Source organism: Carassius gibelio, chromosome A4, assembly GCF_023724105.1.
Source record: "Carassius gibelio isolate Cgi1373 ecotype wild population from Czech Republic chromosome A4, carGib1.2-hapl.c, whole genome shotgun sequence".
NCBI lineage: Eukaryota > Metazoa > Chordata > Actinopteri > Cypriniformes > Cyprinidae > Carassius > Carassius gibelio.
This window is the reverse complement of record NC_068374.1, coordinates 22,692,151-22,703,655: the sequence shown is the minus strand read 5'-3', so window position 1 is coordinate 22,703,655 and position 11,505 is coordinate 22,692,151. Positions and strand designations below refer to the sequence as shown.

General features: G+C 37.1%; 2 protein-coding genes across 4 annotated transcripts; one reads left to right on the top strand and one right to left on the bottom strand.

The window, feature by feature from the left end:
* The first annotated feature begins 1,966 nt into the window (after positions 1–1,966).
* Positions 1,967–3,884, top strand: llph (LLP homolog, long-term synaptic facilitation factor). The gene is made up of 3 exons (XM_052577351.1): positions 1,967–2,090; positions 3,024–3,245; positions 3,326–3,884. Exons 2-3 carry the CDS (start codon positions 3,035–3,037, stop codon positions 3,493–3,495), a joined length of 381 nt encoding a protein of 126 aa, XP_052433311.1. The 5' UTR covers positions 1,967–2,090; positions 3,024–3,034; the 3' UTR covers positions 3,496–3,884.
* Positions 3,877–11,470, bottom strand: LOC127973155 (src substrate cortactin-like). 3 transcript variants are annotated; one of them, XM_052577281.1, is made up of 16 exons: positions 11,309–11,470; positions 10,591–10,674; positions 10,390–10,463; positions 9,819–9,948; positions 9,461–9,571; positions 9,288–9,342; positions 9,088–9,198; positions 8,874–8,984; positions 8,644–8,754; positions 8,106–8,161; positions 7,721–7,790; positions 7,416–7,564; positions 7,142–7,270; positions 5,447–5,612; positions 5,260–5,334; positions 3,877–5,156 (listed from the first exon to the last, which is right to left on the bottom strand). In XM_052577281.1, the coding sequence occupies exons 2-16, from the start codon at positions 10,672–10,674 to the stop codon at positions 5,023–5,025; spliced, it is 1,566 nt and encodes a 521-aa protein (XP_052433241.1). In that variant the 5' UTR covers positions 11,309–11,470; the 3' UTR covers positions 3,877–5,022. The 3 variants fall into 3 exon arrangements, with proteins under 3 accessions (XP_052433241.1, XP_052433250.1, XP_052433259.1); XM_052577290.1 differs by having other exon boundaries at positions 7,142–7,264; XM_052577299.1 differs by lacking the exon at positions 8,644–8,754.
* Positions 11,471–11,505: the final 35 nt, after the last annotated feature.

Sequence of the window (11,505 nt, the reverse complement as noted above, 5' to 3'; positions counted from 1 at the left end):
AACAAAAAACGGTATATAGACGACTACTATTAACTTAACCGTATTAACACCGTGTCATGCAACAATGCAAAAGTAGCTTGTGTAACACTAAAAGATGTCATCTCATGCATGTTAACAGAAGTATAATGGAAAAGTAGCATAGTAGAATGAATACAAGTGTTTGTATGGCAGTGAATGCATACATAGTTGAATACATATTGAATTAAGCATTTGTGTGGTGTGTGTGATTTCATTTCAGTCCAGATGTTGCCTTGAAAGAAAGCTGCCTAAGTAGCCAGTAGACACCAAGGCAGTTCACTAGATTTTAGAACAGAGCTATTGCGTGCCTGTATATCTAAATACAATCATGGCCTATGATACAAAAACCTTTGCCTCAAATTATATAGTTACAGTCAATGCTACCTCCAATACGAGAACACATCCAAGTAGTGAGCGAGTGTGCAAGAGAGCCACGGATTGTGTGTGTTTGTGTGTTGTTTGCATGCTGATCATTTCAGAACATGCTGTCCTGGGACTTAATTATTCCACACACACACACACATTCACGTCACTCTCACTGAAGGAACCCTAATTGGGGGAATCAAAACACACAACAACGTGCACAACTCCCCGTGCTACATCGAGACCTCAGCTGACTGCCAAGGGCAATGTCACTGGAACAGCCCAGCTGATGTGCCTTTCAGTTTACAAGTGCTCGCTGGTCCCATGGCAGACTGGTCGCAGGTTATGCTCCGCTTGTTTGTTTATTTTATGAAAAGAACAATATCCAACATTCGCATAGAACAATAACCCGTTTAAATCTTTGGTATGTGTTGAGAACAGAGCTAAGCTTTAGCATTCTCCTCATTAACTGCAAGGCATGGTTATTATTATAGTTAACTAAAAACCATAGAAAACGTATGGGTGTGTGTGTTTGTGTGTGTGTGTGTGTGTGTGTATATATATATATATATATATATATATATATATTAAAGACCAAAAATAAAATGTAATACAAAACAAGAACACAAAATGAACTTATCTAGAAAATATTGACTTCGTATGAACCTCAGGAGAAACCATTTAAAAATAATATTCATTTAATTATTTTTATAGCTTTGTTTAGTCCCACAGTATAATAATAATTTTTTGTATTTTCCAAAGATCCCCAAAAATCCCTTTGTACCCCCTTGGGGTCCCTAGACCCTAGTTTGAAAACCTGTGGTCTACTCCAAAAGGCTGACAAAATTCTAATAATTAATTCAACATAAACTTTTAACTTTTTCATTCAGGAAAACAAAAAACAAAAACAAAAAATACAGCAGCAGGAAAATGACAGCACTGACAACACACAGTTCAAAACACTTCACTCAGCTGTAACAAACCAAAAGGCCTCCAAAACAAAATAGCAACAACTACTACGGTAGATAATAATAAAATGTGTGAAAAGGTACATAACATAAGGAGATAACTGGGTTGTGCTACTGTCTGCTACCCCACCAAACCATGACCACTTGGTCAACACAGTCAAGAAAACTGCAGCAGTTGAGCTGTTATTTACTGGGGTTTGTCAATGTGAAGTGTGTCATTTCAGCACAGCTAGTGCCAGTGAACTACAAAAACAATGATGCCCATATGTCCCCCATCTGTCATTGAATCACACAAACAGTTTGTGTGAAAAAGTTAACATATTGGAACAATATGTTAACAAAACAAACAACACAGGAGTCAGAGCAACAGTGTTTACACATTTTGGATAAATCAACTTACTTATAGTCGACTCCTCATTTTAAACTGGGATTGATAAATCTTTACACTTTTAAAAGGGGAGGAACATATTTTTCACTGGAGGGGGAACATTTTAAGATACATTTGTGAATTTATAAAACATTTATAAAACAAATACGTTTGTATTTGTAATTCAACTCACCTGCGGCTTTGAAGTGTTTCATGTGTTAAATGAAGGCCGCAGTTCTGTCGCCCTCTACTGGACTAAGCCCGCTGTCAACACGCGTGGTTTTGTCGCAAAAAAAAGGAACTGTCGTAAAGAATCTGCTTAGCGGCAGCTGTACAGACATACACGTGTATCCAGAGGTGTCGTGAAGATATATGTAAGTTACACACTGAAAACATTAATACAGCTCAAACACAGAACAAAAACTGAAGTCCGTAACTTATATTTTCTGTTTTTACGCCTGTTAGTGGTGTTTGTACGTTGGTGTCTATTAAAATAGAAAGCGATCTTTGCATTTCTGAAATGGCTAACGTTAACTGGCTAACAAACATCTTAGTTTTCAGCTCATTTTTCTTACACTGATCTCTTTCATCTGGATATATTTAAAGAGATGTGGGTGAACGGTTATTTAGATGATAACCGATATGTAAGATTATGAATAACGTTAATCATCGTAAGCGGATCGTGTGTTTTAGTCACGCTCGTGGAGTGGGCAACACACACGTTTAGATGTTTTCAGTCGACTTAGTTCATAGAGCTTCTCTAATAATGAGAGCTAGCTATTGAATTGTAGACAGGTGTTGTAGACACTCAAAATGGTTATGGAAAATGTGGAAATATCAACGAAACATTGTGTTTTCCAGACTAGGGGGAATATATATAGACAGAGAAAATTTGTGTGGATATATATATATATATATATATATATATATATATACATACACAGTACAGTATATATTTTGTGTACAATTAGTACAGTAGTTTATATTTTGTGTACAATTATAAGGTATATATCCCTGTATTTCCATGTCTATTTTCATATTCATACAAAAAAATATATTTTATATATAAACACAACATTTTTCTGAAATATATACATGCCCGTGTGTGTATTTATATATACAAAATAAATATATACAGTACACATTCATATATTATGTAAACGCAAACTTATTTTGGATGCGATTAATCATTTGACAGCACTAATATATATATATATATATATATATATATATATATATATATATACACCCACACACACAATACCTTTTCGTGATAAAATTTTTTTATTACCTTTGTCTCTTCTCAGTTTCAATCAGGATGGCAAAGAGTTTGCGCAGCAAGTGGAGGAGAAAGATGAGGGCGGAGAAAAGAAAGAAGGTTGCACCTAAAGAACTGGCTCGACTCAAAACAGTGCTGGGTCAGGGAGAGAAAGGTGAGATCACCATGAAAGATGTAGCCGAGATCGCCACCGTTGTGCCACCCGAGAAAGTGAAGAAGCCGGGAGATGTTGACATGCAGGAAGAAGATGGTGAGCATTTATTAAAACGTTTAGCATTTCGGGTTTTCTCTTTTCACCATGTTAAATGCAGATCTGTTGTTGCTTTGCAGCGGATGGTGGAAAGATGGATTTAGACACTAAACGCAATAAAAAGACAATGTTAGACGATCAGGGACGGTATCCGGTCTGGATGAACCAAAGGCAAGCGAGGAAGGTGAAAGCCAAACGCCAAACGGCTAAGAAAGGAAAGCCTAAGGTGAAGAAAGGACTCGCCTGGTAGATGAACTGATCTGCTTGTGCACGGACATTATTCCTGTCACAGCCGGACAGGAGCCTTGCTGTGCATCTTTTTTTATGTACATTTCTATGGACTGTTTGTGCAACCTTGAGCAGATAGATACTTTAGAGTGTATGCAGTTGTGAAATGTAATGATCTGTTGTTAATGGTTGTGGCTTCTCATGTAATTTGATTTCAACATTAATTAACTAATTAGAAATGAATGGTGGGCGATGGAGTGAGACACGGTCAGCGTATTATCTGATTTTTTTTTTTTTTTTACTCTGTGGGTCTGCTATACTTTGAAGTATTAGGTATTTCCTCTGTTGGCAGATAATTATGGATGAGCTTTGTTTTTTTTCCACTTAATAAATCAAATATACCTTTCTGCAGGATTTTGCTTTATTTTGTGGTCAGCAAAAATGCACAACATTGAGTCAGTAAAGAAACGAGCATAAGCCAGTGGCTTGTGTATAGCTAAAAGGCAGCATGGTACACTATTACATTTAATCTCTGCACCAAACCAAGTCTTTATAACTATACTTGGCACACTTCATACTGCATGCATAAAGGTTTAGAAAACTGCTAATTGATAGGACATTCCTCAATAATAATAAAAAACTATTAACAGCATTTCACAATCACTTTGTAATGATTCTCCATGTAATACTTATACTATTAAATGGAATATTTGCACTTTTAAAAATCAAATATTTATATTTTAGCACTGTAAATCAACTCAAAAAAGTAACTGAAAATTGTGACTAGTTGAACATTTATTCGATGTTCTGTTGTACACACTTTATCGTTCAAATCTCTGGGGCCAGTAATTCATTTTTTAAATTAATACTGTAATTTCAGAAAGGATGCATTAAATTGATCATAAGTAACAGGAAAAAAAACGTTACAATATTTCTATTTCAATAAATGCTGTTGCTTATGAGTTCATTTTTTATTTTAAAAAAAATCTGTAAAAAAAAAAAAAGTATCACTTTCCACACAAATATCAATCAGCACAACTGTTTTCAACATTGAAAATAATATAAAATGTTTTTTGAGGACCACATTAGAATGATTTCTGAAGGATCATGTGACACTGAATACTGGAGTAATGGATGCTGAAAATCCAGGTTTGCATCACATGAATTAATTGCATATTTTAAATATATTAAATGTAATAATATTTCACAATAATATTACTGTATTTCTGATCAAATAAATGCAGCCTTGGTGTGCAAAAGAGACTTTCAAAAACACTACAAACGTTTGATCGGTTGCATATATGATCATTTACATCTTAATCTAATATCTTTAGGAAAAAAAAATTAACTGGTTACTAACCACGTGCACTGAATGGACAGTTCTGCTCAGTTAATAGATGCAGGCTACATGAGAACTCATTTTCAGCCAGATTCAAATTTTCATTCTGTACATGTTCGTATATTGCACATGTATGTCATAAAAAATGCAATAAAAGTAATTGTCTGCAAGTGGCATATAAACATAAATTTGATCACTGGTTATCAGCAACTAATTGAGCTGCACAAAAGTGGCAGGAAACAGGCCTGTGCGACCATGACACGTTCCTTTCCACCAACCCTCATCCACCATCTCAACGTCAGTGATGATGTCCCCCGGCATGAAGGAGATCTCGTCACCGGCCTCTGCAAAAGTTTGATTGACATTCATAACACACACCAGACTAAACAAAAAAACATTGCATAGCTCTACAGAGTCATACAATCTCAATGAGGTATCAAAACGTACCTCCTTGGTAGTCATAAATGGCCGTGGCTGTGTTTCCTGCCCCACTTATATCTTCATAATCATTATCAACAGCTTCTGAAAAAGCCAGAAATACAGCTGTTAGCAATCAGAACCATCTACTTTTTCTTGATGTGGCTTTGATTCCCACAGTGAAGACATGTAGTAAATGTTTATGTGTGTGTCAAACCTGCAGTAGCATATGAGCCAATATCCTCATAATCTCCTTCCTGAGGTACGGGGGCGGGATCACATTCATTGTAAGTTTGCTCCGGCTCCTCCTCCTCCTCTTCGATCAGGTCACCTGAACGGGGCGGCAGTAATGGCGGCTCCTCATATTCAGGCTGCTCCTCTATCTGAAACACACACGGAGCAGATGAGGATCAATTATTTCAGTATATATGTCCTTCGAATGATTATGATAGCTCATTACTTGTCTTAAAACAGAAGGGTACAGAAAGTACTGTACTGCTATGCAGTTCTGAGTAGTTTTAGCACAATATTTAAAATGGCTAGGGTGTGATGGGTTTTCGCCAGGTGGTTGTTTATTGGTCAAAAGTCAAATTTCTATAATTTTCCAGTCCTTAGATATGACTCAAGTTTCTCCTTCGGTGTGAATTAAGCCACATTATTTGAGGTATCATTCATGTCGGCAGCACACAAAAAATGGGAGGGGCTTCTTCCAGTTGAGTTCACGCAGCTTGTGAGTTCAACCACCATTTATCCAGATAATTTTCAAAATATTACTGTTATCGTGTCATGAAATGTAGTTTTAAAAGTATTTCAGGCAAGAATGTAGTTGTTTTAAACTCATGTGGTTTATTTATAAATAAAGAGTCTATTTAAAGGTTTTTGGCGAATTCTGAGACGATCAGCTCCACGCGATCATGTTACCGACGAGAGCCGTCTCGACTCGGCTAGTCATTCTGATATTTGCTGCTGACTCTGATGTCTCTTTTGTGGTTAAACATAAAATATTTTTGTTTATAATTTATCTACAATAGTTGTCTCGGGATTTTGCCTCCGGTTGCTACGTCGTAATCACGTCACTAGAGCTCCTGATTGGTTAACGCGTCACAAACCTTTGCATGTACATCACTCGCGCTTAACGCTTCATTCGCATCTGGTGTGAACGCACCATTAAGGTGCAGTCACATTAGCGAATTTTCATTGAAATTTCATAGGCAAAAAGTTCCATTGTGTATTGCTAGTGTAACAATGTATGAAGTACAGCTCACATCAAAGTTGCTTTAAAACCAAGCAACATTCTGTTGGTCAGTGTGGGGAATTTGTCTAACAAAACGGTTACCAAATCAGAATGGGGAAACCCTCAGACAGACTTACACATCGTGTGGATTTATACTAAAATGGATTTCGCCCACAAAAATCTGACGAACAATTGTAAAAGTGACAGCACCTTTAGAATTGAATACTTTTTCTATTTGCTACTGTACCTTTAACACCTTAATATGTAAATAGCCCATGTGATGATTGGCTAGTCTGTTTGCATGTGAGACCAGCATCATGTCATGTTTTTATGGATCTCGATTTTTTTACGACTTGTGTGATTTTTCTGAGTGAACTGCTGCACTAATGAGAGTCTAAAGAACGTGTAGCCGTGCACAGAAATCAACAGCTAAGGTTGGGATTTTCGTAAAAAAAAAAAATGCATTAAATTTCTGTTTGTTTTCAGAGTTGTGCATCGTGAACATTAGGGTATGTTCACAATAGGTGCAGTTATGGCCTAATGGTTAGGGAGACACACCTTTAACCCAACTTGTAACCCTAAGCCCAATTGCTCCCTGGACACCACAGAAAAAAATGGCTGCCCACTGCTCTGGGTGTCTTCAAAAGAGCAGTGAAAATATAACAAAAAGGGTCTTGCCTGAGCTTCTTCCTCCGGTTCATCTCTGGGTATTTCAGGCAGTTTTCTGAATGTCTCTGGGGGATTGTGGGATGCTGGCACAGGTGGAGGTCTCTGGTTCTCTTCCTCCTCTTCACACTTGCTCTGCTCCTTAAGAGACAAGATGACCAGCATTACAATGTGATCATTAGTGTGTGAAAAAGAAAAGGCTGTTGTGTGTGTGTGGGGGGGGATCTATTGTTTTCATGTGTTTCTATTAAAAGTGCAGCAATATGGATATGAAGACAAATTTAACCTCCTGTTTGCGTTGTGCCTCTTCCCGTTCTCTCTTCTCTCGAGCAAGTCTTCTGGCTCTCTCCTCATCTGCTCTCTTCTTGTTCTCCTCATCTGAGGCCTTCGCCATGTTCTCAAATCGAGCCTTAAGGTTTCCAGCTCCTACACTTGCTATAAACACCAGGAAGAGCAAGAAACTAATGAGTCCCTGAAAAGTATATGGACCCTTAAACAACACATTTAAAATGTATGAATGCCACTGCATGACTACTCAAACGCAACACTTCAAATGTAATATTTCCATAAACTTGTACAACAAACACTCACAGGCCTCGAAAGCCTGAGGCTTCTCATAAGATGATGATGGTGACTCCATATCACTGAATGAAGCTGCACTCTGTGGAAAAATAATAATAACTCGATGTACATTCATTGGGAAACTGTCTATATATATATATATATATATATATATATATATATATATATATATATATATATATATATATATATATATATATATATATATATATATATATATATATAACAATGTACTTCCCAATTTAAATTTTTTTTTGTAAAAATGTAATTTTGCCTTGTGAATCTTGCAGTGTCACTTTATATTTTCCAATATGTGACCCTTTACCAATTACCTTTTTTTACTCTAAAACAGAAACTTCCATAATAACGCGATGCAAATCCTGCGAGATTGTACCTTATCCATGCGATCCGCTTCGACTCCATAACGTCCTCCAAAACCCTTTGCATAGTCTGAAATAAAGGATAAGATCATACATATATTATACAGTATTATGTAAAACAGGCCAACATTGTGTTGCATCTCTAGCTTCAGCTGTCAGTTTACATTTTTATATGATTTACTCTTAGTTAACACCAGGGCCTTCAAAAAAGTGCTTAAATTACGAGCTAGCCCTAGGGCCACACGCGAAATACAGAGAAAGATGATCACTAGGTTCCTCCGCTACGATTAGTAGTCATCTAATGCTAGAAAACACAAGATTTTAGCCAAATTTTCAAAAGAGAAAAAAGGTTTAAAAGGGGGGGAGGGGGGAACTAATTGTGGCAGAAGGCTCCAAAATCAAGTTCCCAGGGCCCTCAATGGACATACATTTAGAGACAGATAGCAGGTAATGTGACACTGATACAGCCTATGCTATAAAATCATAATATTTTTTTTTTTTTTTAAAGACATATTGCAATTAGTCAAGAAATCTCTGGACATATTTACATACCTTTCTGCGACTGATGTTTCTCTGTTTCTCCCTTGTAGTCGTAACCCAAAGCGGCCTTGTCAACTTTTTCCTTTTCCACTCCGTATTTCCCCCCGAAGCCTTTTGCATAATCTGTGCGACGTTCAGAGAGCAGAATTATGCTTTATTAACTATTCTTCCACCAAAAGGGAGGAAATATAAGGACGGAGGTCCAGAATGCTGATCCGTATAGCAGCAGAGATTAAAATGACCTTTCTGTGACTGATGTTTCTCTGTTTCTCCTTTATAGTCATAACCCAAAGCGGCCTTGTCAACTTTTTCGTTTTCCACTCCGTATTTCCCCCCGAAGCCTTTGGCGTAGTCTGTTGAGATGAAAACAGAATTATGCTTCCTAAACTATCCTTCCATCAAAATGAGACCAAAAAACGTGGATTGAGGACCAGGATGCTGGAAGAATGAAATGACCTTTCTGAGACTGGTGTTTCTCAGTCTCGCCTTTATAGTCGTAACCCATTGCGGCCTTGTCAACCCTCTCTTTCTGCACACCATACTTGCCACCAAAACCCTTAGCATAATCTTACGAAAAAGCAAAGAAGTGATTATTATATAAAAGACAGGAAAACAAGATGTGCATGAAGTTCTGGATTTGAGATGCTGAGATGTACCTTTCTGAGATGCATGCTGCTGTACCTCACCCTTATACTCATAGCTCATGGCAGACTGTAGTGAAACAATGATAAAAGGTAAAGAAAAGAACACGTCACTTCATTTATTCATATACAATAACATTTATTCAGTTCTCAAATCAAGGGGAAGAGCGTGAGAGAGAGCTTCTAACCTTGTCCACACGGTCCTGCTGTACACCATATTTCCCCCCGAAACCCTTTGCTGCATCTATCTGGGATGAGTGCTTTTCTACCTCCGCCACATAGTTGTGCCCTAAAGCACCCTGGGAAAATTCAAACCAATAGCATTTGGTGTCACTGACATCAAACCTGGTGCAACGTCCATTTAAACAGCAGCTTTGAATATTCACATATGCAGAGTTTGCCCTCCGGTTTTAGATGTAATGTATGTTCTCATTAGCAAATTTTCAGTGAAATTTAGTGGGCAAAAAGACGTACGTTGTCTACTGTCATTAATGCAGCGTTGCATGACACACAGTTCACACAGAAGTCTGTTCTTTTGAGTCTAACCTTGTCCATTCTGTCTTTCTCGACTCCAAATTTCCCTCCATAGCCGTAAGAGGCTTTAGCGCCCTGGTCCATCTCTTTCTTCTTAACCACCTCGTGTTCCTTAGACACATTCTGCCTGAGATCTGCAATGCTGCACACAAACACAGGCAACGTTGCATGTTACTACATGCTGCATTTTTACCATGGAATGTGGCACTTTTGTTATGCACTCAAATGTTTGCATTTGCTTATGTTGCTCGTTTAAATTCTTCAACACTATTATTCTAAATAATACAGGTACATGTTGCATTTAAAACGCAGTGTGTCAGTGCAATATCTTATTCCGCTTCTGACGTGATGTAAGCTTGCACCTATAAGTCCATATTTGGAAATGCAACTCAAGTCGGCAGCATTTCTACTTCCTATTTCCTCTCTGCAGAGAGCAACACTCTTTATAGTAGCGCTTTCAAGTACACTGCAACATGGTGCCATAAAGCCAGCTTATATGTTATTATATCATTTAAAATATGTATATATATATTAATTCATCTTCAACATAACATGCAGCATCTGTATGTGTATTAACTGTTACCTGATGTGTTCTTTTCGGCCCGACCCTTCTATGGTCCTGGAACCCCATCTCTGTTCCTGCTCCGACACATCGTTCTGATACATAGACACATTTTTTATATATTAAAAAGAGAAATAAAAGAACAAATAAACAATAAATAAATTCAAATATGTGATGTTAGGCAAACTTTGGAGTAGTATTTTTCAGGTCTGCTTACTGTACCTCAAAATTTGGGTCTGTTTCCCAGTCGTCCCCCTCCGATTCGACCTTCACATTAACATCATGTCCCACCACAGATTTCCACATCTATAGAGCAAAGGCAAAATTTCATGGCTCCTTAGATATCCTTATGTTCAGACTTTTGAGTATTTGAATGTATTATGGTCAAACTGCATCAGTATATATATATATATATATATATACATATATATATAATATTTACAGATATGATGTATGAGTAAATGTATCACTAAGTGAATGATTATAGTAGCCTAATCTTCTTGTATACTGTCAAGCTGACTATTTCACGACTGACATAAAGAGAGTAAAACATCAGGATCATCACAGCTTAATGCTGTAATTCCACATATTTTAAGAAAAAGAAAAACTGCATTTTCGTTTACTTACAATGTCTTAATAAATGCAACAAGTTTTTGTGCACTTTGCAAGTTCCTCAATTTTTTTTCTAGAGCGGCGTGTTTTACAAAGTTTACGACCAAATTAAAAAAAAAAACTTTACACTTTAATTTCAACACTAATCAAGACCATAACTGCACAGCAAAGTTGGAGATAATGTACAGAAATGTATAAATTTGACTTCCTGCAACTAAAAAAAAAAGTTTTGGGCAGCTCATGTATCAACCACTTCCTGATTAAAAGAAGCTGCGTTTTTCTATATGAATCGTATTAACAAGATGAGCAAATAACAATGGTCACTCACGTTTTAACGCTTTTTCCTCAGTCTTCTTGTTCAAATATTAGTATCAGTGCGACATAAACAGCAGATCAGACCTGCGCTCGAATGCGCGCCGCTTATTACTTTAGTAGAAAAGGCGTCGGGCACGCGCTCACGCGCAGCTGAGAACTACATATGCATTTCTGACAGTTTAAATAAAAACACAGAAAAATACTCTGAAA

Coding starts and splice junctions, on each gene's coding strand:
- llph (XM_052577351.1), top strand. CDS start 3,035: ATGGCAAAGAGTTTGCGCAGCAAGTGGAGGAGAAAGATGAGGGCGGAG. Junction 3,246..3,325: donor TGACATGCAGGAAGAAGATG/GTGAGCATTTAT, acceptor GTTGCTTTGCAG/CGGATGGTGGAAAGATGGAT.
- LOC127973155 (XM_052577281.1), bottom strand. CDS start 10,674: ATGTGGAAATCTGTGGTGGGACATGATGTTAATGTGAAGGTCGAATCG. Junction 10,464..10,590: donor AAACAGACCCAAATTTTGAG/GTACAGTAAGCA, acceptor TCTATGTATCAG/AACGATGTGTCGGAGCAGGA. Junction 8,162..8,643: donor GAAACATCAGTCGCAGAAAG/GTATGTAAATAT, acceptor CCTTTATTTCAG/ACTATGCAAAGGGTTTTGGA.